At 32.6% G+C, this 27,208-nt stretch overlaps 1 protein-coding gene across 2 annotated transcripts; it reads left to right on the top strand.

Moving 5' to 3' along the window:
* The first annotated feature begins 10,393 nt into the window (after positions 1–10,393).
* On the top strand, positions 10,394–16,576 carry LOC109177418 (cyclin-dependent kinase F-4-like). Of its 2 annotated transcripts, none has more exons than XM_019326802.1 (17): positions 10,394–10,624; positions 11,430–11,805; positions 11,921–12,576; positions 12,735–12,813; positions 12,895–12,963; positions 13,044–13,133; positions 13,214–13,352; positions 14,181–14,283; positions 14,462–14,514; positions 14,618–14,684; positions 14,767–14,875; positions 15,015–15,080; positions 15,245–15,313; positions 15,429–15,492; positions 15,594–15,737; positions 15,939–15,973; positions 16,062–16,576. In XM_019326802.1, exons 3-17 carry the CDS (start codon positions 12,569–12,571, stop codon positions 16,344–16,346), a joined length of 1,380 nt encoding a protein of 459 aa, XP_019182347.1. In that variant the 5' UTR covers positions 10,394–10,624; positions 11,430–11,805; positions 11,921–12,568; the 3' UTR covers positions 16,347–16,576. The 2 variants fall into 2 exon arrangements, with proteins under 2 accessions (XP_019182347.1, XP_019182346.1); XM_019326801.1 differs by having other exon boundaries at positions 10,395–10,624; positions 15,591–15,737.
* Positions 16,577–27,208: the final 10,632 nt, after the last annotated feature.

Here is a 27,208-nt window from a genome sequence, read left to right on the forward strand (position 1 = left end):
GCATTAAAAATGAACATTTATCAATGATCCACCTTTGAATATGGACCATGGTTTACAATATAATTTGCCAATATACATGAACTATTATAAGTATAATCTTACAAAATTTTAAATGAAGAATATTTATCTAACCAATCTGTTCTGTTCTTTATTTGATTAATTCTGTTTTATTAAGTATAATATATCTATTGTTACGTTATGGATAGAAATTGCTTGTTGATGTATTTCCTTCTTCTTTTTTATTTTCTTAGAGTGCATGCATAGTGATGCATATGACGATAATTGATTTTTTTTTTTTTTTTTTGTATGTAACGATTCAATTATATTTAGAAAATATTTCAACCTTTTGTATAAAATGCAAATGTATGTTGATGAAGACATGGGACCCCGGAGGCTCATTTTACTGTATATAGATCTTTGGCGCAATGGGAGGTTCATTTTTATTGCCAATGAAAGAAGGGAATATGAAGCAAAATATTAAAAAAAGTGCAACTAACAAGATTTTAGGCTTGTCTGATTATCCGCGGTTAGCGGTAGTGGATTATGTTAGCGATTATCAAATAACGGATTGTATTAGCGGGGTTGACCAGCGGATTGCATTAGCGGTTTGTAAAAAAGTGTTTGGTAAAATTAGCTGTTTAGATTAGCGGTTAACATGTAAAATGACCTATAAGGGTATACATAATAATAATAATAATAATAATAATAATAATAATAATAATAATAATAATAATAATAATAATAATAATAATAATAATAACGTCATTCAATAGGTTAAATATATAATAATAATAATAATAATAATAATAATAATAATAATATTTATTAAAAACAAAAACAAAAACAAAAACAAAAAAAAAAAAGGATGAAGAAGAAGAAGGGAGCAGCTTGAGGCTTGAGGTTCCTATTTAAGGAGCCTCAAGGCTCCACTTTGAACAAATAGTTGCCCATCTGGGTGGGCAACATCGAGGAGCCGTTAATGGCTCGATCCTCAACTAAGTTAATTTTTTTTTCTTTTTTATATAAACAGAGGCATTTTGGGGAAAATTTAATTTTTCTCAAAACGCCAACTGCAAACGCTGCAAAGTGTAGCATTTGCAAGAGTAGCGGTTTGAGTCCAAATCTCTGCTTAACCAAACAAAACAGCGGATGCGTCAAAAAATGACAGATTCGCTGTTAACTAAACATGGCCTTTATAGTAGACTCGGTTCAAACAAAACCATCACGAACATACCTCGGCTCTGTTTGGCAAACCTAGCTGAAAAGCTATAAGCTAGGAGCTGATAGCTGAAAATGAGCTGAAAGCTGAAAAGCTATAACCTCGGAGCTGAAAATTGAAGAGCTGTTAAGCTAGCTGTTATGATTGAAAGTGTTTGGTAAAATTAGCTTTTTGATTAGCTGATATATGTAAAAAGACTGAAAAGGACATCTTCATAAAATTTAAATTAGTTTGTTTACATATTAAAATTTAACATTTCGTCTTCTAAAAAAAAATAAACACTTTTTAAAATAAAACTAATAGCATGATCATGATCTAGCATCTCATAATGAAGTAGCAATATTGTTGCGAATCTCCTTCATCTCCATAGGTGTGACTTACATTTTCGTTGATGGAGATATTAATACTTGAATCTTGAAGTTCATCAGGCGGTATGTAATCTGGATGCTGCTCAAGCACATTAAATATCATGTCATCTTGTGAAATTCTTCCGAATATAATTATGTAGTGCAAATGTGGCCATAATAACATCAATTTGGGTCTCTTCACTAAACTGCGGTATTTTAGCAAGTATCTTCCATCTCTTATTCAATACTCCAAACGACCTCTCAATACAACTTCGAAGAGAAGAATGTGTACGATTGAATGCTTCTTGAGCATTAGTTGGCGGTTCTTGTTCAATTTGATATTGAAGCCATATTGCTAATTTTAAATAACATTAACGTTAATAATAATAATAATAATAATAATAATAATAATAATAATAATAATAATAATAATAATAAGCTAAAGTTTCAACATAATTGTTTAGCAGGAAACAAGACTAAGGAAGGGATTGATGGGAAAGTTGGAATAGGGGAAGAGAAAGGGTTTTATTCATAAGGTTAATTAAAATATGTTATTATTTTAAAATAATAAGGGTAAAGATGGAAAAAAAGTTAGGAAGCTAGTAGCTTATTTTGAAACGCTACCTAAAGTAGCGTTCGAAAATAAGCTCTTATTTTAAGCTAGGAGCTTATTTTGGGAACATTACCAAACAGAGCTTATAGCTTATTAGTAGCTTAAAATAAGCTATAAGCTCCTAGCTTAGCGTTACCAAACAGAGCCCTCCTCTTATTGCCTTATTGTTCCACAAGAGTGAAGGACAAATCATTCATAAATTTCAAATGATTTCATAAATTAAAATGAAAGAATTTATAGACAATTTAAAAAAAAAAAAAAAAAGGATATGGCTAACTAACACGTGATGCATGCGTGGCAATTGGTCAAAATTGACCAACCGACCTATCGTATCCTTCAGTTTTGAATCATTCGACAGCACATTCCACCAACATCATTTCGGTGGTTGAAGAAAAGAAAATTCGGTGCGCCCCGGTATTTGTTCTTATAAGCCATTAAGTCACTCACTACTAAAAAACATAGCTATAGTACAGTGACGGACGGGTTCTCTCATAATTAGCCACAATTTCGACGCAAAAGATAAATTGTGACATACTTTGCGACAAAACATAATCGTTACATCAGGTTGAATTGCAATTGCTTAGTTGCGACTTTTTGTCACAATTAATTATTATCATCGATGATCATATTTTTGTCACAATATATTTTAATTTTGTCGTAATTTATAACCGAAATCAGTCGCATTAGTTTGCCACGAGGTGTCGCAAATAATATTTTTGTTCGTTGCAATTATGCTTATTAGTCTGTCGTTTGTATCATTTTTTTTGTCGCAATTGCTTTTACAATCGTTGCAAATACTTTTTCATATTCGTCGTCATTTCCAAAATTTTGTCGAAATGTATGTCGCAATTTTATTAATTTTAAATGTCATTCGTCATATCGTATATCGCAATTGTTGTTATATGTTTGTCGTTGTAATATGCCGCAAATTTTTTAAATATAATTTTGTTTGTCACAATTATATGTCAATTGTGATGTAGTTAATATTATAATATATTATAATAATTGTATTTTACGTCGTAGTGTTCGTCACAATGCTTGTCGTAAATCACATCATTCAAACTAGTATAATTTATAATTTTTCTGTCACAAATCTTATGCATACAAAATAAGTAACACCCAATATAAAATAGTAAATTCAATTCATCATAGATATAATTAGTTTAATACAAATATGCCTCATCGCTAAAAAACAACAAAAAGACCACTAATCTTGTGGGGTTGCTAACTGATATCCTCCTCTAAATTGGAGTTAAGAGCTGTTAGCTAACATCATACTAATATACAAAACATAAATCTCAATGGACAAGCTAATCCAAAAAATATGTTGGGATAGTTTAACTTGTCAAAGTTGTAACCAAAACAAGTAGTTGATGTTAGCTTTGTACATGCATAATCACAAAATACTATGTGTTGCAGCAGATTAATTAACAACATACTAAATTATCATATATGGTGCTTCCAATTCATCATGTCCATCCCCATCCCTATCAACATGTCAATCACCACACCTATTACTTTCGGTTTCTTGATTGTCATTTTGTGAAGTGTTTGGATTATCACTACTTGATGATGGTGGAACATTGTCTCCAAATGTACTATCCATAGGATGATAGCCTAAAGAAGATAACATACCAGGGAGTTGTTCTGACAACCATTTCTTCAAAAGCTCTTGTAATGCCTCATTTGCTACATTAGGTACATTAGTAGTTGTGGATCTTTGGGTTGATTTAGTTAATAATAATAGAAATTTAAAATATATTAAAATTATTATTTATGTATGTCGCAAGTTCGTCGAATTGAAATATTTGTCGTAATTACTCATCTACAAAATTTATTAAACTAAATAATTCTTGCGACGTAACTAGTATATCGCAAAGCTACCAATGAAAAATAATTTTCCACCAAAGTAACTACGATGAAATATTGTACGTCGCAATTGTAGAGTTATAAATATGAATAATATATCTGGAATGTGAGATTTTATAGCTGAATAAATTTTAAAATTAAGGAAGGTAAGATTTTATAGCTGGAATCAAACTGGAGCGAAATCGAAATTCTCTTAATTTATTTTATAAATTGCCCTCGTAAATTTTGCTTTTGGAAAATGCACCTTTTAATTTGATTTGGAAATTATTGTAGTGCTTCACTGCTTCATCTAATATAAGGAATATAAGGAAATTGACGCCGCCCTTTGGACTTTTGCAAACAACGCCTTCTACGCTTCTCGCAATTAAGCGCCGGTCATTTCGACGCGTCGAGCCTCTCGGCTCAATTTCCAGAGGCATTCTGGAAAATCTGGACGTGTCAAGCCTTGGCTTGACGCGTCGAACTTGCTGGGTACACGACTTTTAATTCATTTTGACTTTAAGCTTGTTCTCGAATTTTCCTTGCTCATAGAATTGACCTACAATAGTTCAAAAATACTAACAAACACCGTAAAATATTCAAAACAAGTGTAGACCATAACTAAATGATAAAACAATGGATTATGCAATTAAATTACCAAAATTATGAGCCTAAGTCTAACAAATATAATTAAATTAATAATAAAAATATGCACAATTGGACTCACATCAATTAATCTGCCACTTTTATTCCTCCGGGTACCCGGTCTGTTTGCCACTTTTATTTCCTCCGAGTTGTGATTTTGGGGTTGCATGGGCGGTTGTTGGACATGCTGCGTGACTAGGTTTTGTTGCTCCGCAATTGGGATTTGAGGAGTAGATACTACAAAGTAGTACCCGGGGGTCCCTAACCGTGGTTGATACGTTTGGGCAAATCGTTGTGGTGGATACGACACATCTTGCTATGGAACCTCATGTTGATATTGCACTATGGTTCTCCCTTGACTCGCACAGTGTTGAGGATAACATGGTATACGCCACTAGTACCTGGATGTTTAGACTAGGCACGCCACTTCGAGGTACTAAGACGGTTAGATGGACTATAGTCATAACGACTTGTTGGTCAGCCTGTCGGGTAGGCCGCATGGCAGGCTAGGCCGCATGGTTCGTCCTGCATAGTTGGATGCAGAGTCGTTCACTGGTCCTCTCGATCAATCCAACTATCGTCGCAGATTGTCTTCTTGGAGCGTTTCGGCCATATTGTCAGGGTGACCTTCAACTTGGTGGGTTGAGTTTTCCCTTTGCATGATCCCCCACTTCCATCATCCGACAAACTAGAGCACTAGTTAGAACATATAATTTTTCGGGAAGGAAGGGCATAGTTTTCTGGAGAGAAAAATATGTAGGATTGTTGTCATATTGTGTAAAATCTCTTACTCAACCAATGCTTATATAGGAGAGGATGGTTAAATATCATTTAAACCATGGCATTAACATTGATTTAAAAGCAGTTTTGTAACCTTCAAAATAGACATGATTAATATGAAATTTAACACTGTTGTTACAAACATTAATTTTAAAAATTAAAATTGAGATTAATTCCTAAAAATTAGAATGAACACGTTCCAGAACAGTGCGCTCAAAAAAGTACCTCCACACGTAAGGATAACATGAGCTGCCACATTCGTGTCCACAGGTACACACAAGTCAAATCAAGACTCATACGCGAGAGAGAAACTCTTTGCTATACAATTCAAACTCCTTTTAAAAGGATATATATATATATATATATATATATATATATATATATAGAGCTGGCGGGAAACATTCGTGCTTACCCTTTGGATGAGATGGAAGAACAGGAATGAATGGGTTTTCAATAAGAAGAAAATGACTCCTCTGGCATGCGTCTCTTGGGTGGCTGCCCAGCTTAAGGATAAGAGGGAGGCTCTAACGCCGATCAACACAGGCACGGCGTCCTCTACATGGGTCCAATGGCATCCCCCTCGTCACGGCTGGCGAAAACTGAACACAGATGGAGCTGTCAAACAAAATACAGGGATGGCTTCAGTAGGTGGCCTTGTGCGAGATGAATCCGGGGAGTTGGTTTGGGGGTTCACAACGAAAATAGGAAGGACCAATAGTTTCATGGCGGAGTTGTGGGGCCTAAGGGAGGGTCTACGGCTCTGCCTTTAAAAGGGAGTTTCTCGGGTTATCGTGGAGATGGATTCCAATACGGTGGTTGACCTCATGAATGGAAAAAATGAGACAGATTCTAGCTATGCCACCTTGTTAAACGATTGCATGGGCATGGTTAAGAACTTCAAAGGCATCCTTTTCGTCCATGTGTTTAGGGAAGGGAATTGTTGCGCTGACTTCTTAGCAAATCTAGCTCAAAACAAAGATTGGGGCACCTAGGTGTTCACTGAAGCTATGGAAGGTTTGAAGGTTCATCACGTGATGCTGGGGGAGCTCTTAACCGTAGAATTAGATAATCTTTGAGGCCTAGCCTCTCTTTCCTCACCAAAAAAAAAAAAAAAAAAATAAATAAATAAATAAAAAAAAAAAAAAAAAAAATATATATATATATATATATATATATATATATAGTACAAACCCATTTCTCTTTTCAATGTGGGACAAAGGCTTTCAAGCCTTTTTCACATTCATTTTTTTAATTCAAATGGGTCTACTTTGAGACTCAAATTCTCATTCACATATTGTTATCTGTTTTGAGTGTACAATATATCAATTTTTCCGTCTTCCTTTAAAGAACCCGTCCACTTTGACTCGACGCAAATTAAAAGTAGTGGACTCACTAATATTGTACGATTGGTACTAATGTCAATTGATATGGTAAAATTTTTGACTCCTCCCCTGATGACATCTGTCAGACAGACTAATATGACATCTATCAGAAAGACTAATATGTGACCTTATTGAGTAATTAAGAGGTACTCTTACAACGTTATATTATTTCTAGACAAAAATTATATATACTTACTTCATAACTCAATGAGTATGATTGCAATTTTAAAGAATGAGTTGTCCCATGTAGACATCCATATGAAACTATCACAATTCAACAACTCAGTAAGCAATTGACAAGGACAGTGTACAAGTGTTTGTATGACTGAGCACCAGCAAACCACCAACACATCATTTCAAAAGTTATAACTCATCTAATATGATGCCAAAAGGAAGTCCCTCTTTACTAAATTAAAAATGAAAGGTGTAATAATGAAGAGAACGAAGCTTTTGAAGGGTCCCACATACATATAGACATTTTAAGTGAAAGGTAATTGTAATCACATTTGAAATTTCTCTTGATCAAAGATCATCAAAATTTAAACAAAAGTGAGAATCATGATTAAAGTGTCGTTAGAAGATAAATTTAGATATTGGACGTGTAAAGATTTTCTTTTTTAATTTTTTTTTTTTTTTGGAATCACAAGAGTTTGTAGTAGATAACATAGTATTGCGAGATGCTCTAACTATAAGAGCATCCATAGTAGTTGATTTTCGGTGCGGTATTTGAGGGGTTTTTGTAAGTGTGATTAGGAAAGAGAAAAAAATGTGGATGAAAAAGAAAAAATAAAAATAGAATAAATTCTGACTTAAAAAAAAAACAGTCAAAAGTTATTAAATGTTAGGCGACCACTCTGACGCGCCCGCTGTGGGCACAAGGTGCACGCCAAGCGCGCACCTCCCTTCCTTTTTTTTTTTTTTTAATAAATAGTTCTGAGTTCTGACATTATTTGGGTATTTGCAGAACAAATAACTTGAGTATAAACCACCTACCACATAAGTAATAACTCAGATTTAAGTTTTTTTGCCTGATATTAACCCCATATTATCCACTAATAAGGTTGCTCTAATGTCAAAGACTTTGTAATAAATTTTACTTTGTTGTAAAAATAAATACGACTCAAATGACTAACCAGTTCAAATTAAGAAGCTCAATAAATAATTTTTGCAAAGAATTAAGTTTAGAATTTTGTACTTACAAGTCAATTATTATTATTATTATTATTATTATTATTATTATTATTATTATTAATAAACGAAGGGGATTCGCAATAATATGACTACTTCATTATTATGGGATGCTAGATCATGATTATGCTAATAATTTTATTTTAAAATATTATTTTTTTTTTTGAAGACAAAGTGTTAAATTTTAATATGTAAACAAACTAATTTTTTTTTTTTGAATGTTGTAAACAAACTAATTTAAATGTTATGAAGATGTCATTTTTTGTCTTTTTACATTTATCAGTTTATTATAAAACTAATTTTATCAAACACTTTCAAGCATAACTGCTGTTCAGTTTTCAGCTCATAGTTTATATTTTTTTTCAGCTTTTAGCTCCCTTTAAGCTTTCAGCTAAGTTTGACAAACATAGCGTTCTAAAATAAGTTCTTATTTTAAGCTACTAGCTTATTTTGGGAACATTATCAAACAAAGCTTATAGTTTATTAGTAGCTTAAAATAAGCTATAAGCTCCTAAATAAGCTTTGCCAAACAGATTCTTAGTCATTCACTATTAACATTTTCTAATTATGTGCATGAATTTTTGTAATTTATATTACACTTGGTCCTGCCATTTAATTTCTCGGCCAACTATTGCTAGAAGTGCTCCTTTCCCGAAAGGAGCATTGTATTTAATTATTTCGGAATGAACACTTCCGGAAATAGTTGGTCGGGAAATTGAACAACAAGACCAAATGTGATACAAATTACATAGTCATGTACGTAATTAAATTTTTTTAATAATCAAGTACCAAATGTGATTCACATATAGGACTTGTTTGGCAATTAGCGGTTAGCGGTTTGTAAAAAGATGTTTGATAAATTAGCTGTTTAATGTTAGCGGTTAATGGCTAAAATACACAAAAGGACATTCTTAATAGTAGCAGCAGTAGTAGTAGTAATAATAATAACAACAACAACAACAACAATAATCAATCTTAAAAAAAAAAAAAGTGATGTTGGATCAAATTTGATCCCACATCGAAAACAAACTAAGGAGAGGGCGTTGAGCTCCCTCATTAGAAGGGGAGCTCAACGCCCCCTTATGCAACCCAGCCCATTCGATTCCCACATGGAAATAGAAGCCTCAGGCCTAGGCTTCATTATTAATGAAGCATGGGGCTTCTTACTGAAACAACGGTTTTTTTTTTTTTTTTTTTTTAAATAAAAGTATTAAGGGCGTTTTGGGTAAACGCTGTTAAATGCAGCGTTTTTAAAATCAGCGATTTGGAGCAATCTGCTGCTTCAAATCGTTGTTTACCAAACAGTGACTTTGGGGTTTTGATCATGGTTAAAAAGTTAAAGTTAGCGGATCTGAAATGTTGCAAAAATCCTTAAGACGCCCATTTGTTAATTAATTTTTTATTATTTTTTTTATGTTTAAAGATTTAATAAGTATAAACTATTTAATACTTTAATAGTTAATACTAAAATATTAAGAGTTAATACCATCTGAGGTCCTCCGAGTATAGTGGTTTTGCCACGTTTAGTCCTAAACTTTCAAATTGACCATTTGTGGTCTTTCAACTTTCAAATTTAACCATTCGTGGTCCAAGTTAACCACTTATGGTCCTTCAAATTTCGAAATTTAACCAGTCGTGGTCCTCTTAAAAGGACCATGGTTGGTTAAAATTTAATAGTTGAAGGACCATGGGTGGTTAACTTGGACCACGGATGGTTAAATTTGAAAGTCGAAGGATCACAGATGGTCAATTTGAAAGTTTAGGACTAAACGTGGCAAAACCACTATACTCGGAGGACCTCGGATGGTATTAACTCAAAATATTAAATATTAACCTAAAATACAAATAGAATTGTAAATTGTATAAAGATTTAAAAAATCAAAACACAATTACACAAAATCACAACTCACAAAGTATCAATATTAAAGTAGATGATTTGATTTCGATTTTTAACACATTTTTTGGGGTTGGGACCAATTTGAAAGATTTAGAATTTTTTTAATTTATTTTTTGCTTAAAATTACATCGTGTTGAGAGAAATAACATTTAAAACAAAAAATAGCTAATCCCTGGGTGCCTAGACAATTGCTTAGGGCGCTTAGTCCTCCACGATCAAGTCGGCGCCTAGACCGTTTAAACAGCCAACCACATAAATTATCAATTTTGGTGATTTTTTAAGCGAACGATCGTCGTCTAACGTCTAGGTGCGATTTTTTCAACAATGCGTATAATAGTTGAGGACCAAAAGCGAAATTTATTGAAAAGAAAAAAAAAGGGAAAGAATATGTACCAAAAAGAAAAGGTAGGAAAGGAATAAAAAAAAAAAAATTGCACGAAGGGGAAAAAGAAATAAATAGGAGCAGTAATATCTTTTTCTTTCCCACAAAGCCAAGATTCACATCAACATCATTGTCACAGAGGGCGAGAGAGAACGAGTCAGACGCAGGCACATATATACATGTAGGCAGACTGGTGGCCTTCGCAAAAATTCGTAGAATATAAACAACGTTATTCACATTTATTCACATTAGGATTTTGGGTACACTGGAGTTGTCGATAATCTCCGCATTGGCTCGCTTAGGTTATGCCGTTACCCCCTCAGGTATGAAACCAATGCATATTCTTTATTTATGATTCAATTTCATGGTTTCTGATCCTGATCTGGGTGAATTCTTGGTGTGAATTGATTCGTTCATGAATCCGGATCTAGGGTTATTGTTTTCCTGGGTTTGATATTCGGGTGTTTGCTGGTTTTTCTTTAAACTGTACTTTTTGGTTTCGATCTTATGGTTTTAATTAATGTAGGCTAATATTATTGGCTTTGTTTGAATGTTCGAGTTTTTAATTTTTATACTTCTCTTCAATTTCTAATGTTTGGGGAATCCATCGATTCGTTGTTTGAATGGGCTTTTCCATATTGAAGAACTTTGATTTTTGTTGTCTATTGGAATGTTTTAGCGGTTAATCTTTGGAGTTATCTGAGCCCTTGATGTTTGGAGAATGTATTTTCAGCAGAAGTGTGTGATATTGCTTTTTGTTACAGTGATGTATAACTAACAACCTGATTCTTCTGCATTTCTGTGTGAATCAGATACATGCTTTATTTATTGTGACTTTTTGTATAATAGATGTGGTATATAAAGTGAACTTGGTTTAGTTCTATTGATTGTGATATTTTGGTTGAATTTGCTACTGAGAATCCTGATTTTTCTAATTATTGAAGTTATATAGGGCCCTTTTAATTCTTCTGCATGCTAAAACAGGCATGAGAATAAAATAATAGCTGATATTTAGTTTGCCTTGGCAGGAGAAGATTTTGTTGTATAATTTTGATTTATTTAAATTTAATTTTGTTAAATGCTTATCTGAAAATGCCAGGGCTTCTCTTTTATCTTGTGGTATTGCAGGTTTTGTTAGACTTCAATTCCAAGGGATTAATATCACTTAGGACATGGAGCAAATATGCCTTTGGTCAGATTGCTATCTGTATCAAGTGTTATCATTCCAAAAAGTGCTTGATGAACGGTTTCTCATCCATGTGGATTTTCTTCTCGTTTCCTTTGTCAATTGCACTTAGTGAGGAGCCTTTCTTGAATGATCAGTTCAGGATGCCGACTGCAAATTCTTTATAAAATAGACATTGGATCTTTTATGCAATTTGACAAACTGCATACCTTGTTATGATGTCAGTTGTGACTATACTGTTAACTCATGCAATTTCAGTGTTGCTAGTGATTTCTGATACACCACCCATTTGAGATCATTTGGAACCCTTCACATGAGGTATTGCCTTTTATTTCTTCTGTGTTTCTCATCAACCTTTAATTGTTTATCTGACTCTTTTGTAATTTTAAATATAAAAACTCACATCTGAGCTCTTTTCCCCTTGCCTTTGCAGGGCTATATTCTGTGAGCAAATGGATGATGTTTCTGAACATCATTGAAGAGTTAGATTGACTGTTGCACTCTTTCTTAGAGTTGGTAGTTTTTATACACATCTTGGCATTTTCGCTAGACAGGTGCCTGGTGCAAGTTAACCAATTCGCTTGACTGAAGGATCACATTAGCTTCTTCTAGCATATCTGAAAAGGAATGAACATTAGCTCTGTCTATTATATATGACAAACTTGCCATACTGTTTGAGAGAACACTTTGGACAGTGTCCTGGGCTGAGAATTAAATAACTAATCCCCGTTTGATTCAACTTCGTTCTGCTCCGGCTAGTAGTTGGGTGAATATCGAGATGATCAACACTTGTTTTCTTACCTTACCCTACCTAGCTTATTATTCCTTTGATGTCATGGTGGTATATCTCATGAATAAGGCTGTGGAACCTGTCCATCATATCCTTACTGGTTTTACCATCAAGTGTGGGACCACACACAATTGACGGTGAATTTTACCTAATCAGCCATGCTAGTAGCTTATATGTAGTTCCTCTTTTTCAGTGTCAACTAGAGGCACAGTACTTACACCTTCACAGTGTCTACATTCTTTCTCCATCTTGAATAAATAAGTGAGTGCTCCGTGCGGGTTAAGTATAAAAATGGATAGGTAAGTTATTTATTTATTAATATTTTTTCTGTCTCTCTATTATATGGAGTAATTCTTTATTATTATTATTATTATTATTTATTATTTATTATTTATTATTATTATTATTATTATTTTTTGGCTGGATTTAATATACAAATGCTGCTGGCTTGGTGCAGGTATAAGATAATTAAGGAGGTTGGTAATGGTACATTTGGAAGTGTATGGCGAGCAATCAATAAGCAAACTGGTGAAGTGGTGAGGGCTATTCCTATTTAATGAGCTTTGTGTTATGTTTATTATAAATTAAAATTTCCATTAACATTACCATTTAAACAGGTTGCAATCAAAAGAATGAAAAAGAAATATTATTCATGGGAAGAATGTATAAACTTGAGAGAAGTCAGGGTAAACTTTTTGCTCCCTATTTGATTTTATTTAGTTTTTCTTTCCATCTGAAAATAAATGACATAAGTTGTATTTTGCAGTCATTGAGGAGAATGAACCATCCAAATATTGTGAAGCTCAAGGAAGTGATTAGAGAAAATGACATCTTGTTCTTTGTGTTTGAATACATGGTATGTGCTGCTCTTTGTTAACCACTGTTTTATCTCTTCAGTCATTGACTCTTATGCGGCATTAATTTGACTTCTTCTAGGAGTATAATCTATACCAGCTTATGAAAGACAGAGGAAAGCTGTTCTCGGAAACTCAAGTGAAAAATTGGTGTTTTCAAGTATTTCAAGGTCTTGCAGACATGCATCAACGTGGATGTTTTCATCGTGATCTCAAGCCAGGTTTAAATTGGAGCATTCTATTTTTTATTATTTTTTTAGAAAAGTGGCATTTATATGTTGCTGTTACCAGAAAACTTCTGGTAGTGTTTTTCTTATATACTAAGTGTGTGTCTACCTGTTGATACTCCCTCTGTACACAATTATTTTCCTCTTGGAAAAGATACACGGATTTAGGAGAACATATAAGTAGCTACAGTTCCAATTTTTCCCCATCATAAATGTGTTAAATGCCATATTATTTTTATTTCAATTTCAATTCAAAAGGATTTTTTGGTAATGAGCTATAAATATTATTCCATATTAGACTTGGTAGATAGTTTTTGTTGGTGTATCCAAACTAGTAAGGACAGTTACATATATGTGGACCGAGGGAGTAGTTAAACAATGGAGACATTAGAGTGAATTGTTGCATACAATCAGAGTCCAAAGTTTTCCTTCATAAAGAAAAGTTTTGAGTCTGAAGGAACAAAAAGAGATAAATCTATATTATTCAACTGTCAAACTATCTTTGTGCAGTTGTCTTTGAAATCTGAACACTTCATAACTTTTTCAGCCTTAATTTGGTATTTCTATGAGCTGTTAGCAGTATCAGGTTTACCCTCACACGTGTTCTTGAAGTATAGGAAAGTATTTCAAAGAGCCTTTAAATTCCTGCTGTGTTTGCTATTTCCATGTGACATGAGTAAATTGCAGTGTTCTTCTGTTATATGAGTTTTGCGTACAACTGCCTTGTATAATACTGAATTGTTGCATTACTTCTATACTGAGATAATGCAGGCCTTCTGATTGTGGTTTGGCTGTGCTAATGTAATTTCTATTGTTGCACAGAAAACCTGTTGGTTACAAAGGAGATCATTAAAATTGCTGATTTTGGCCTTGCCCGTGAGATTAATTCTCAACCTCCATATACAGAATATGTTTCAACCCGCTGGTAAGCATTTGCTTCTATAATTTGTGCAAAGCAGTACCTCCATCTTTTATCTTTATTATTATTATTATTATTATTATTATTATTATTATTATTATTATTATTATTATTATTATTATATTATATTTAATATTTAATTTACTTTTATGTTTTAATTGATAGCTAAAATTTTAAACTACAGGTATCGGGCTCCTGAAGTTCTTCTCCAGTCACCAACATATGGTTCTGCTGTTGGTATGCATGAGATTATAGAGAATAACTGTTTTGGAATCAGTTTGTGTTCTTTCATCCTTTTCTATTTTCTGATGTGCAATTTACTTTTGTCTTTTGCTCAAAGATATGTGGGCCATGGGTGCAATAATGGCTGAGTTGTTTACCCTTCGCCCTCTATTCCCTGGCTCAAAGTAATCTCTCTTTCTCTCGTATGTTCTTTTTCATTATTTTTTTTTTCATGAAATGCTTACGGATTATTCTTTTTGAATGCAGTGAAGCAGATGAGATCTACAAAATATGCAGTGTAATAGGCACCCCAACAATGAGTGAATGGTCAGAAGGTCTGGAACTTGCTAATGCGATTGGTTACCAGTTTCCACAGGTGGGATAGTTGCCATCTCTTCCCCTGTCCTCACCCTTCCAAAGCGTGTGCTTGGAATGAACCCATTCCATTAGCATGTTTCCTAACCTGTGAATCCTACTTTAGTGACATATTGGCTTTATCCTGTTTTTCATGGCAGATTGCTGGTGTACATCTTTCTGCCCTGATACCATCTGCTAGTGAGGATGCAATTAATCTTATAACAGTAAGTGCTATTTTCAAGTACTTTTCATCATTTCTCTCAATTTGTCTTCTATATTTTCTTTTGTGTCTGGGCCGTGGACTCTTGGGTTGGATTGGCTTTTGTAGTTATAGACTGGATTGGGACAATCTGCTTATAACTTTTCTTGTTCATATGCTCCCCTGCAGTCACTTTGTTCATGGAATCCCTCCAAGCGACCTGCTGCAGTTGATGTCCTTAAGCATCCTTTCTTCCAGGTATTTCTATGTTTTTCTAGTATTCAGTCAATTTTCTCTTGAATTTTTTTTAAAAAATATTGAACTATGTATTAGTGCAAACAGTAGATGGAACTGATTGTGTATTATGTGTCAGAGTTGCATCTATGTTCGTCCATCTATACGGTCTAAAGAAGTCCTCGGTAGAACACCTCCATCTGGTTTGTCTTTCTCCAAACACCTCCCCCCACGATCCCCACCCTTTTCTGTTCTCTTTTAATCTTTTTCTTATATCTGTTTCGGGATTATATGAATACAGTAGGGCGCTATAACAATGGATTTGCTTCTGCTGGAACAAAGGCATTTGAACCAAAAGGCAATAGGTGGTCCTCAGGTGCTCTCTCCCACCCAAAGCCCACTAGTAACTTCTCTCCTGCCAAGTCCCATGTGTCCTTGAATACTGCGGGTAATGTTAAAATGCTTTTTTTATTTTATTTTATTTTATTTTATTTTTTTATAGTAATCTACAGTCGTAAACTCTCAAGAATAGCCTAAGCCCTTAACGTTGTCGTATAATTTATACTGTGCTCTCACATGAACTGCTCTCATGCATAGCAGAGGATGAGAAATATTTCCCGTTGATTCAATTATTTTTTCTGCATAACAGGTGTGCAAAGAAGGTTGGATATGAACTACCAACAGGTTTGTCTATTTGTAATCATCTTTTACACTCTAATGATTATAGCACGAGAGCTAGAGCTGATAACCTTCTGTCTGTTGGTTGTACCAGGATGCGATGAAGAATGATAAACCTGTTAAGGCTTCGATAAAGCAACAACTGAAAAACCGGGCTTTAGCAAGGGACAACCAACGTGCAAGTGAAAAACCTAGTGTAGTCTCTGGTGCAACAGAAAAGCTAGCCAACATGACAATTGGGTCTACTAGAAGAGTAGCCACAAAACCTGTGCCTCAACCTATGAAGGCTGGAGGATGGCACGCACAACCTGATGCGTTTCTTGTGAAATCTCAGGATATTCTTCCCGGAAGAAGTTACACAAGGAAAGTGGCGGGATGAACCAATTTCTTGCTCTGTTGCTTTTATAGTGTGTGCTATTGCTGGTCCTTTTTTCTGTGGCTAAAATATGTTTTGTTGAGTGGGTGATCCCAGCCACTTCTATGGTATCTTTCGTTTTGTTTCGTTTTATTGACATTACTTGTCTCAAACGCAAGTTCTCGTGTGTGTGTGTGTTTTTTTCCCGTTTCGACTTGGTTAATAAAATACTGGTTTGTGTTTTTGATATTTTCTCAGAGAAATGTGTGCCTATAAATTTGCTGATTTGGTTTAGGCAAATTATGCTGTGGAACTGTGTACACCTTACAAGGTGAACACGGTTTAAAAACTGTAAATAATTGTGAATATAGAATTCTATAGTTATGAATATAGAGTTATCAACGTAGAGTTCTATAATTATGAACATAGAGTTTTATAATTGTGAATGTAGAGTTCAAATAATTGTGAATATAAAGTAAAAAAATTATGAACATAGAGTTTTATAATTATGAACATAGTGTTTAGTAATTATAAACATAAAATTCTGTAATTTTGAATATAGAGTTTAATAATTGTGAATATGAAGTTTAAAAATTATGAACATAGAATTTAGTAATTATGAATATAGAACTGTGTTCACTTTGTAAGGTGAGCATGGTTCCACGGCATAACAATTGATTTGTTTATTGAAAATGTTGTATTTCCCACCTTAAAGTTTATAAAAATTCTTGGCGGTCCACGAATTGAAACTCAATTGTAGCTTTTAAAAAGTCATCCTTAATCTTACAGATTATACAAATTGTAATCAATCTGGATTCTCAATTCCAATCGTTATGAGTTGTATGTGGAGTCGCAAAATCCAAGCCCAAAATCTATTTTACTATATTTAAAATGTTATCTATCATATTTATTACGGAGTACTACGCTATAATATATTAACTAGTAATTCATCCGCGCGATGCACGGGAAAAAATTATTATGTTATTATAAATATAAATAAAAAATAGAAAAACTAAACTATTTTAAATTATTTAATATAATAATATTTTTAAACTTCCATTGGTCAAGTATTTATTATTTTTATAGAATACAAAATTACAATTAAAATTAAAATTAATATTAAAATTATAATTTTGTATGGTTAATATAATCTCTAATTATGTGCATATTCAAATAAACTTATAGAGAGAATTTACATAATTACATTGATTTATTCTTAATTGTATTTCATCTCTATTATAATTTTCACAATACGAATAATAACTAAGATAATTACATTTGGAAAACAAATTTCAAATTTTGTATGTGTAAATTTAAACTCTAATTGAACACATTTTTTTATATGATTATATAATATATAGCTATTTTATTTTTCAAAAGTATATTTTTTATATGATTATATAATATATAGCTATTTTATTTTTTAAATGTTGTGTGTGTGTGTGTTTTTTTTTTTTTTTATATAATAAAAGATGTTGTGGCATTAATTGTAACATTAATTTATTTCCCAAACTATATAACTTTATTATATAAAGGATGGCACGTTTGGAATATACTTATCATTTCACATCTCTTTCCTTCTTCTTCGGCGATCTATCTTTTCCGACGAATTCAATGTTGAGGTGCGCTGCGATGCTTTCAACATTATTCAAAAAGAAAAGTATTTATTCAACATCAATTTTAGCATAATGTTGATATAGAGAAGTTTTAGAATAAATAAGCACCGGCATCAGTTTTAGCATTTCGTCGGAAAAGATGAATTCGCCGGAGAAGAAGGAAAGAGATGTGAAATGACTATAACTTCATCCTTGAATTCGCCGGAAAAGATAAATTCGCCGGAGAAGAATGAAAGAGATGTGAAATGACTAAAACACCCTCATTATTTTAACTGCTAAAATTTTTCGGCGAAATTTGGCTGGCAATTTAACCCGAGTGACAAAAATTGATAAAAGTTGCATAGTCAATGTACTAAATTGACACTTTTGAAAATCAGGTGCTGAAATTAACAAAGCCCCTATAGTCATAGGACCAAAATTAAAATTTTCTCTCTTATGCCATTTGCATCAAATTTAAGCTTCAAACAAAGGTATTCTACTTAATTTTTTTTACAAATTAATTATTTATAAATTGTGTATTTTGATCCAAGTCCACCTTACAAGGTGGACTTGGGTCCATCGCATAACTGTTGATAATTTTCCCTCATGTACATCCTAGGTTGTTGTACAAGATCCCAATTATTTATATATATATATATATATATATATATATATATATATATATATATATATATATATATATATATATATATATATATATATATATATATATAGATTAGCGCTCAAATGCGGCAGTGGCTTTAGGTGCGGCGGTGCGGCTATATCAGCATCGTCCATTTTGCTTAATCTAACGGCAGTGGTTAATTTCTGAAGATTTAAAGATTTAAGCGCGTCCTGATAAGTGGGGGGTGTTATGGTAATTGTAGTGGTCATTTATATCGGCCGCTTGTCAGAATACACCAACAGTGTTAACTAAAGACACCAATAGTGTTAGGAAAAAGCACCACAATGAAATGCACAAATACACCAAAAAACACACAACACACTCAAAAAATACATCATATAACTCACCACCCCAATGGTGTATTTCTGAACACTGTGTGGTGCTTTTATTCATACCTAATGGTGTGTTCTGGTGATGCATATCTAATTTGTGACATGTTTTTTTGGTGTGCATTTTCTAACATGGATGGTGTATATTTGTATAACTATTAGTGCACCCGCACTGACCGCATGGGAAGGCGCGGGCGCACCTAAACTTGGCACCAACACGAATCCTCAAATACACCACAGTAAGGTTAATAATGCACCAATAACGAACATAAAACACACAACACTATGATTTGATCTATTCAGGTGCCCAATGACGACTTTAACCTTGCAGTTCGCGTAGTGTGAGAACGTGCGCGAAAATATCGGAAAAGCCTGGATGAATGTGATTCGTTGAATTTATCTAATCTAATGGCCTACATTTAACCGCACCGCCGCACCTAAGCGCACTGCCGCACTTGAACCTTCCTATATATATATATATATATATATATATATATATATATATATATATATATGTTATATTATATTATATTATATTATATTTACACACTTTTTTGTTTAATGGTTCAATTGCATAAATGTGTAAAAATTTAGTGGTCTATTTGGCATTTTTTTCTACATTTTATCGATTGTTTTAAACATTGTAATTATGTTTCTAAACTCAATGGATGTTTCTAAACTCAATGTTTCTAAACTCAAGTGGCCCGCTCATTTCGTGGACATCTAAATTTGCAAGAAAAATATCACTTTTTAAAGTAAAATTTTGTATTCTATTTTTCTATGTTGTATATTTTATATATTGTTTTGACAAAAAAATATTAAATAGTATATTTTTATTTTATATTTGTATATATACTAAAGTAAATTACTCCGATCCGTGTTAAACATGCTATTATTATTTTTGGAACCCTACACATTATAGTTGAAAGTCGAAAATGGGAAATTTTAGTGTGGGTCATGGTCCACATTATATGGTGAATTACTAATAAATGTTCATTAGTAGTATATTGAAGATTAATTTTTATGTAGTATACTAAAAACGTATTTGTAATACACCAAAAATAATGAACGGTCAAAAAGTAAACATATAGTGTACTAAAAATGAGCCTTCAGTATCTTAAAGATGAACATGTATATTAAAGGTCCACCTTATAACGTAGATCATAGTCCATAATATACAAATTGAACTAAAAGTGTTATTAACTAGCCACTTAAATTTTTACCTAAAACATAAAAAAGAATTGTCATAATATATCTTCCACTGCAAGGAGCATCTATAGTAGTTGTTCACCAGCTTTGGGATATTTCTTTCATATTTTAGAATATGCGTAATGAGCGGGCCAAATAAATATTAAGCAATGTTGAAAGCCCCATGAAAAGCTTGAGGAAGTGGTGAATCAATACTTGGAGGACTACAAAAATGATTGCTTAAAAGATAAAGGATGGACTGATAGGACTCTATACTCTTTCAAAGGCAGCCATGAATGCTTATGCAAGAACCATAGCACACAAATATCATAATTTATAGGTGATCATATTTGGGAGTATGGCACGTAATATGCAAGGAGTGGGGGAAAATCACACAACCAAGAGATAGAGGGGATAATGCAGGTAGAAATCCTAGTCTAAAAGTCAAGTCTCGTGATCAATAAACAAGGGTTAGAACAAGAAATTGTCTCACTTACATGATGCATCCACTCCAAGTTCTTCAAGCACAAAAAAACATAAAAGCCCCCAATTTCACCTATTTTTATAGGAAGAAATTGGATTTATGCAAGGAGTGGCTTGAAATATTGACCAACTCTCATTGAGGCCACGAATCCTCCAAAAACATGCTAATGAATGTGCACATCTATCATAACAATGATTCAAACACGTACAAAGCTTTCACAAACATATGAACCCTAGGTTAGAGCTCTTCTCTTATGCAATAATCACAAATAAAGCATCAAGATAGACAATACAATCCTAGTTCAAGCCCATAAGCTAACTACTCACACATATTAAACATAAACATCATAAAAATACAAGAACAAAACATAAATAATATAAAAGAAAGAGATAGAAAGAAAATAGAAGTTATCTATTAAATGGAAGTGAAAATGATGGAATCCCTTCAAATCCAAAATTACAAGCTTCAAAAGTGTAAAGGAACATATCTAAGTCTAATCTAACCCTAAAAATGAAAGAAATGAGTAGAAAATAGCTAGGGCTCAATCATGAGTCGGAACCAAGTAAAAAGGGATAAATCGCACTTAAATACTAACAGAGCAGAGTGGCACAGCCATAGGCACGGTTGTGCCACTGGCCGTGCCAAAATCAGCCCAAAAATTGATGCTTACTACCTCGATGGCACGGCCTTAGGCACGTCTGTGCACTTGACCGCGTCTTTAATTTGACCTTCAAAACTTCGGATTTAGAATTTATGATCTTCAGGAAAGTTATAGCCCTTCGAGTTTTCTTTCCAATGGCGCAAGAATCATTGAGACATTCTTAGGACAATATATGGTCCAAATACTAAGACGTTGGCATGCTGTGGGATAATTGCAACGCCATGATCTTTTGCTCAACTTTTGCCTTAATTTATCTAAATGACCAAGAACATTCAAAACACTACTCTTTGTCTCCCTTGGAAGTACTGCATAGCTTCATATTTGGCTCACATTGACTCCAAACGCATCCAAAATGCTCTAAAATTCTTCACTTCTACTCAAAGATGATGAATTATGCCTAATTGATCATGAACAAAATAAAGATCATTTTGAACACCATTATAACACTTAATTAATAAGTAAAATAAAGCTAAGTATAAAGTACATATGGGTTATAAATATAAACAAAAATATGCACTTATCAATAACTAAAAACACTGATGAAATTACGGCAAAAGGAGCTCAAAGTGTTGTCTATATAAATTTATGGGCAAAGCCATAATATGTCTATTAAAGCGCCTCAATCACGTATTGATGCACATATGAGGCGTATGCCTAAGCACCTTACCTCTAAGCTTCACTCTGAGACGTGCCTTTTTAAACCTTGCAAGATTTACAAAGGTCGAGGCACGCATTGAGGCATTTTATAGTATTGAGGCGAGGCATAAGCCTCAATTTTTATAAAAAAAAAATATGAGTTAATTATCGAAATGGTTATTTAACTATAGTAAATTATCGATTTGGTCCTTGACTATTGTTTGCTTCATTATCATTTTAAAAAAGCTTGTTTATATAATTTTACATTGTTGCACAAAGAATTGTGCGTTGTTGCACACACAAGTGTACTTTGCTACACACAGCAACGTTAACAGTTGCACATGAAAATTGTACTCCTTCCGTCCCATTTTATTTGTCTGGTTCGGTTAACGAGGCTTGACTGAACCTATTTTTACTTCAATTTTTCATAATATTAAGTTTATTTTTAGTATATAAAATTTATATACTTAGAAACTACATTAAAAGTACTATTAAACATAAAAAATCAAATTAAAAATTAATTAAAAATTACTAAAGAAAATAAGCAATGAAGAAAGAGTTGGATTGACCAATGAATAGTAAATAGGACAGGCAAAATGGGACAGAGGGAGTACAATATAATATCACATACAACAGTGTGTACCGTTGAACGTATGAGTATACATTGTTGCACACAGTAGTGTACATAGTTACACAGAGAAGTCTACACTGTTGAACACAATAGTGTACGTAATTGCACAAAGAAGTACACACTATTGCACATGGAAGAACCACATATTTCTTGTATTGTGCCATCAAAAAAAAAAAATCCTTGCAATTAAAAAAATTCACATAAGTCCTAGTCATCCATAAATCAAAGATCAATGGATAAATTGTACGTTACTCCCAAAATAAATTCCTAAAATCATGCATATTATTTTAAAATAATATTAAATAAAGTTTAAATGCACACCAAAATTATCAAACAACCCCTAATTAATTAAAAAAATGAATTTAAATAAAAAAACACATAAAATTTTAGTCATCTACTATTCAAAGATCAATAGATATGATTTGTCCACACAAATTCATAAGAATAGGAGAACTCATTTGATAATTGGTCTCTACATATATAATTCCCGCCTAGTGTAGATCAAATTAGAGGGCATGTTACGTAATTGTTGAAGCCTTAGCCTTAAAAGCTGGGAAAAAAAAAAAAAAAAAAAACTTAGCGGCGCTTTTTCTTTAATGACTAAAGCATTTTGTTTACTTGCGACAATACAATATTCAATCCATCAATCTTCAAACGGAAGTATTCTTCCTCTTAGCATCTTAGTCAACACAAATTGTCCCACTGCCAATTTTAAGTAAAAAACCTCTTGCAGTACCAAGATGCATACTCCCAAAACAAACAATTATACTTAAGCATCAATAATATACTACTCGCTTTGTGAAAAAGGATAAACAAATAATTACTTCATATCCATGGATACCAGCATAGTAAGTTTAAAAAAAAAAAAAAAAAAAAAAAAACAATATGATGGCTTATATGGAGAATATAATAAGCGGACGGTCTAAAATTTTTCTGACCTCCTAGACTAGTAAGTCAACCTAAGGGTAAGGGTTGCCTTTCAATTGTCCAAGCATTGTATTTGTATCAATTATTATTGTCTTGAAGATCATATCATTGTCTAACACGTATCAAGTACAACCAGAGTCACCCACTAATATCCATATATCACACCAGTCTTGTCAATAAATCTCCGACATGTGTTCCTTGCTCAACTCTATAAATATTGCAGTCCACAAGCTTAATTAAGAGGAATTTGGCTTTTAAGACTTTATTAGAACACTCTATAACCCAAGCAAAGTGAGTACAAATTTGTACTTCACCTAGTTAATGTAATCAATAACACCCCTCAAAAGCTATAAATAGTAGCAAAGTCGTAACTTTAATTATTTTATTATATATACTTGTATAGCAGTCATGCCATGCCCAACAATCTCCATCTTAGCACCTGCTGACATACTCTGATACCAATCATCATATCAAGCGCTTACTGTCACGCCAAAAGTTATATCTAGTAGCGAAGATGTAACTTTATTTCCTTATACATGTGTAGCAGTCACACCACGTTTCGATGACAGGATTCTGTAATCGGCTCTCTGAGCTCCCGTCCAACATAATAATCGATTCGGGTTTGAATTTTATATTATCCCAATTGTGAGATGCCATAGGAAATTCTATAAAAATGGCATATAACAAGATAATATAAATCTTAAAAAAAAAAAGGCGATGAATGATGAAAAACTAGAAAAGATGGTTGGAATATTATGAAAGCAAGAAGCTATAAGTGAAGCTAGCCTTGGAAATGGGAAAAGGCTTAAGATCGAAGAGAAGAGATGAGATGAGATGTTCCAAAGTTACTAGATAGATTGTACGTACTTTACAGGTAATGATGAAGACGATCGGTGAATGGCTTTATACTCACTTTTCCTTTCCATACTTTGCATGATTTAGTACGTACGTTTTTGTTTGCTTACACCAAACAACATTCTAAACGTTAAAAGCAAGTGTACTCACTCTGCTTTACATGCATGCCGCCCTAATAATCAGACGGCAGCTCACCCAAAAGTTTTGTTCGGTTCTTGTGACCAGTTTTTCATATTATATTACACTCAAAATTTGGCTCTAAATTCTAATCACATAGATATAGGAGACTAGGAAATGAATCAAATAAAAAGATCCAAAGAAAATTGAGAATTCATCATAGTCATTGACTTATAAATAATCATCAGTTTTAAATTAAAGAACGTTTCTCACAAATCAAAGTCAGTTATTATTAGATATGTTACTTAAATTAAATTCATTTGTTATGTTATATCAATGATCTGCATATTTTATGAATAATAATAATGTTGAAATCATTATATATGATAGAATTTGATATGAATATGTTTGAAATACAATGAGAGAGTACTAGAACAGTAGAGCATGATGTCATGATGCAGTGATTTGGTAGTTACTGGTTACCCTTAGCCATAAGCAAGAATCCATTTGAAATAAAGTGAATGCTACTTGCTAATGAGCCAAGGCATCATTATTTAGGTCCCATAAGATAAAAGAGATACTTCATGCAAAGTACAACTAATGCAACAGTGTTGCTTTGACTCATATAGTCACATTATTACATTAGTACTACGTAATATATATATATATATATATATATAACTGTTACCGTCTTGGACTAAATCAATAGTTATTGCGTAGACTGTGGTCCGCACAGTAGTCCAAAAAAACGTCATTTGTGTATTTTTTTACGCGACTTGCTGCAATATATATTTTTATAACTCATAATGTACATTATTCTAAAACATAATATGCATTATATTTCATCAGAAGTTTCATTATTCTAACACATGATGTACATTATTCTTACTCATAATATTTAACGACGTCGTTTTGGACTGTGCCACACAGCTGTGACGATCGATAATTTGCACATACTAAATATGTTAGTTTATAAAATTATTTGTTTTCAAAATTAGTTTCTTTTTCTCAAACCTCAAAGGCTATTGCATCGACTATGCTTTTCTGAATGTACTAAAAAGCATTCCTAGAAACTCTTTAGACAAGAAAAAAAGAAGAAGCTAGATATGTATGTTATGTATAATCTTTTATGTAAAAATTATCTGTAGATAACCACAATGAGTTTAATATTTTTTCATCTCTAATTAACATGAAACTGTAATAGTATGCCTTATTAATTAATCACCAATGTGACATATTTAGTTCTTGTTCTAATAGACGAAGTTATTTGGAAATGAAACCTAAATAACACTAATATATAAATTAAATGACAAAATCATATTTTCAAAATGAATTTCTTGGATTAAAACCTCGACAACACCTAGTAAATTCCTATTACACATTGGAGATGATGTTCGTTGATGATTCAATAGATTTTGAATAGAGAAGAGAGCATTCATTAGGGTTTAGAGTATTTGCAATATGAGAATTAGAATGGTTAATAGTTAAAAAAGAAATGCAATATTCAAAAGTTAATGAATTACCTTCAATATTTATAACTTACGTCAAACATATGTGAATTTTTTCACTGCACCAAAATAACCGCACCCAACAAAAAGACTAAATGCGGTGACTAATGAATGGTACTATTACAACACCATATTAATTAGGAATGAAAACTACACTTTGCATTATAACTCAAGAACTAAAACTACAATTTTGTTCCCCTTTAAGATCATACCAATGTATCTATGCAACCTAGCTAGGGTCAAACTACTTGTCAGATCCATGTATTATAGTGTTTTGTTCAATTTAGTTCTTGTACCTAAAATTTGTTCAATTTAATCCTTAAACATTAAGATTCATAACAATCGAGGACAATATTTAACACTGTATACTTTTTTCGTTAAATCTATCCAGTAACAATGACATTGCCATGTCAGATTTTGTGAGATGGAATATAATAATTTGATTATTATTATTTAATGGCAATTTTTTTTTTTTTTTGTGTTAGATATTCTTTTACAATATACTAATTGACAGTTTATTTAACACATTAAATTATTATTTTTAATTAAAACTAGCTAGGGCAATCTAACAAATACAGGGTTGCAACATCTAATATTGAATCATGCATTTACTTGGTAAACTACATGTGAGTGGTAACTAAGCGCCTCTGAATGTCAATTAATAAGGGTAAAGAATTGCCCTTATTATCCACACGATTAAGGGTTCAAATCCCAATATCTAATGCTTATTATTACCATTAAATCATTATTATATGTCACCTCACAAACTTAACATAATAAATAAACGGACTTAACAGAATAAATAAATGAACGGTATTAAGTATTGTCCGAACCTACAAATTTTAGGTACAAGGACTAAACAATATAGTACTGCTATGAATTTTACCACTTTTTGGTACTCTACTTTTAAATTTGCTTAATTTCATCCCCAATTATGTAATTATTAACCAAAATGATTTTAATCAGGACTATTTTGATTTGAACAAATGACTATTTTAAGTAAAAATTATATAGTTGAGATGAAATTTAGCAAGTTTGGAAATTAAGGACTAAAGCGGTGAAATAGTCGAGAGATTAAATCAGATATTAATTGATACGGAATGATTAAGAGTGAATGTTAAAATTTCATTCGTCACGACTCACGAATGCAAATATTATTAATTAATAAATTGACAAGAATGATGCAAATACAAGAGTGAATTAAATATCCATATAAAGAAAGAGCAGATGAAGATCTATATAGCGGCCTAGCTAGCTCCAAATAAAACAC

The sequence above is a fragment of the Ipomoea nil genome, unplaced genomic scaffold (genome assembly GCF_001879475.1).
Source record: "Ipomoea nil cultivar Tokyo-kokei standard unplaced genomic scaffold, Asagao_1.1 scaffold0804, whole genome shotgun sequence".
NCBI lineage: Eukaryota > Viridiplantae > Streptophyta > Magnoliopsida > Solanales > Convolvulaceae > Ipomoea > Ipomoea nil.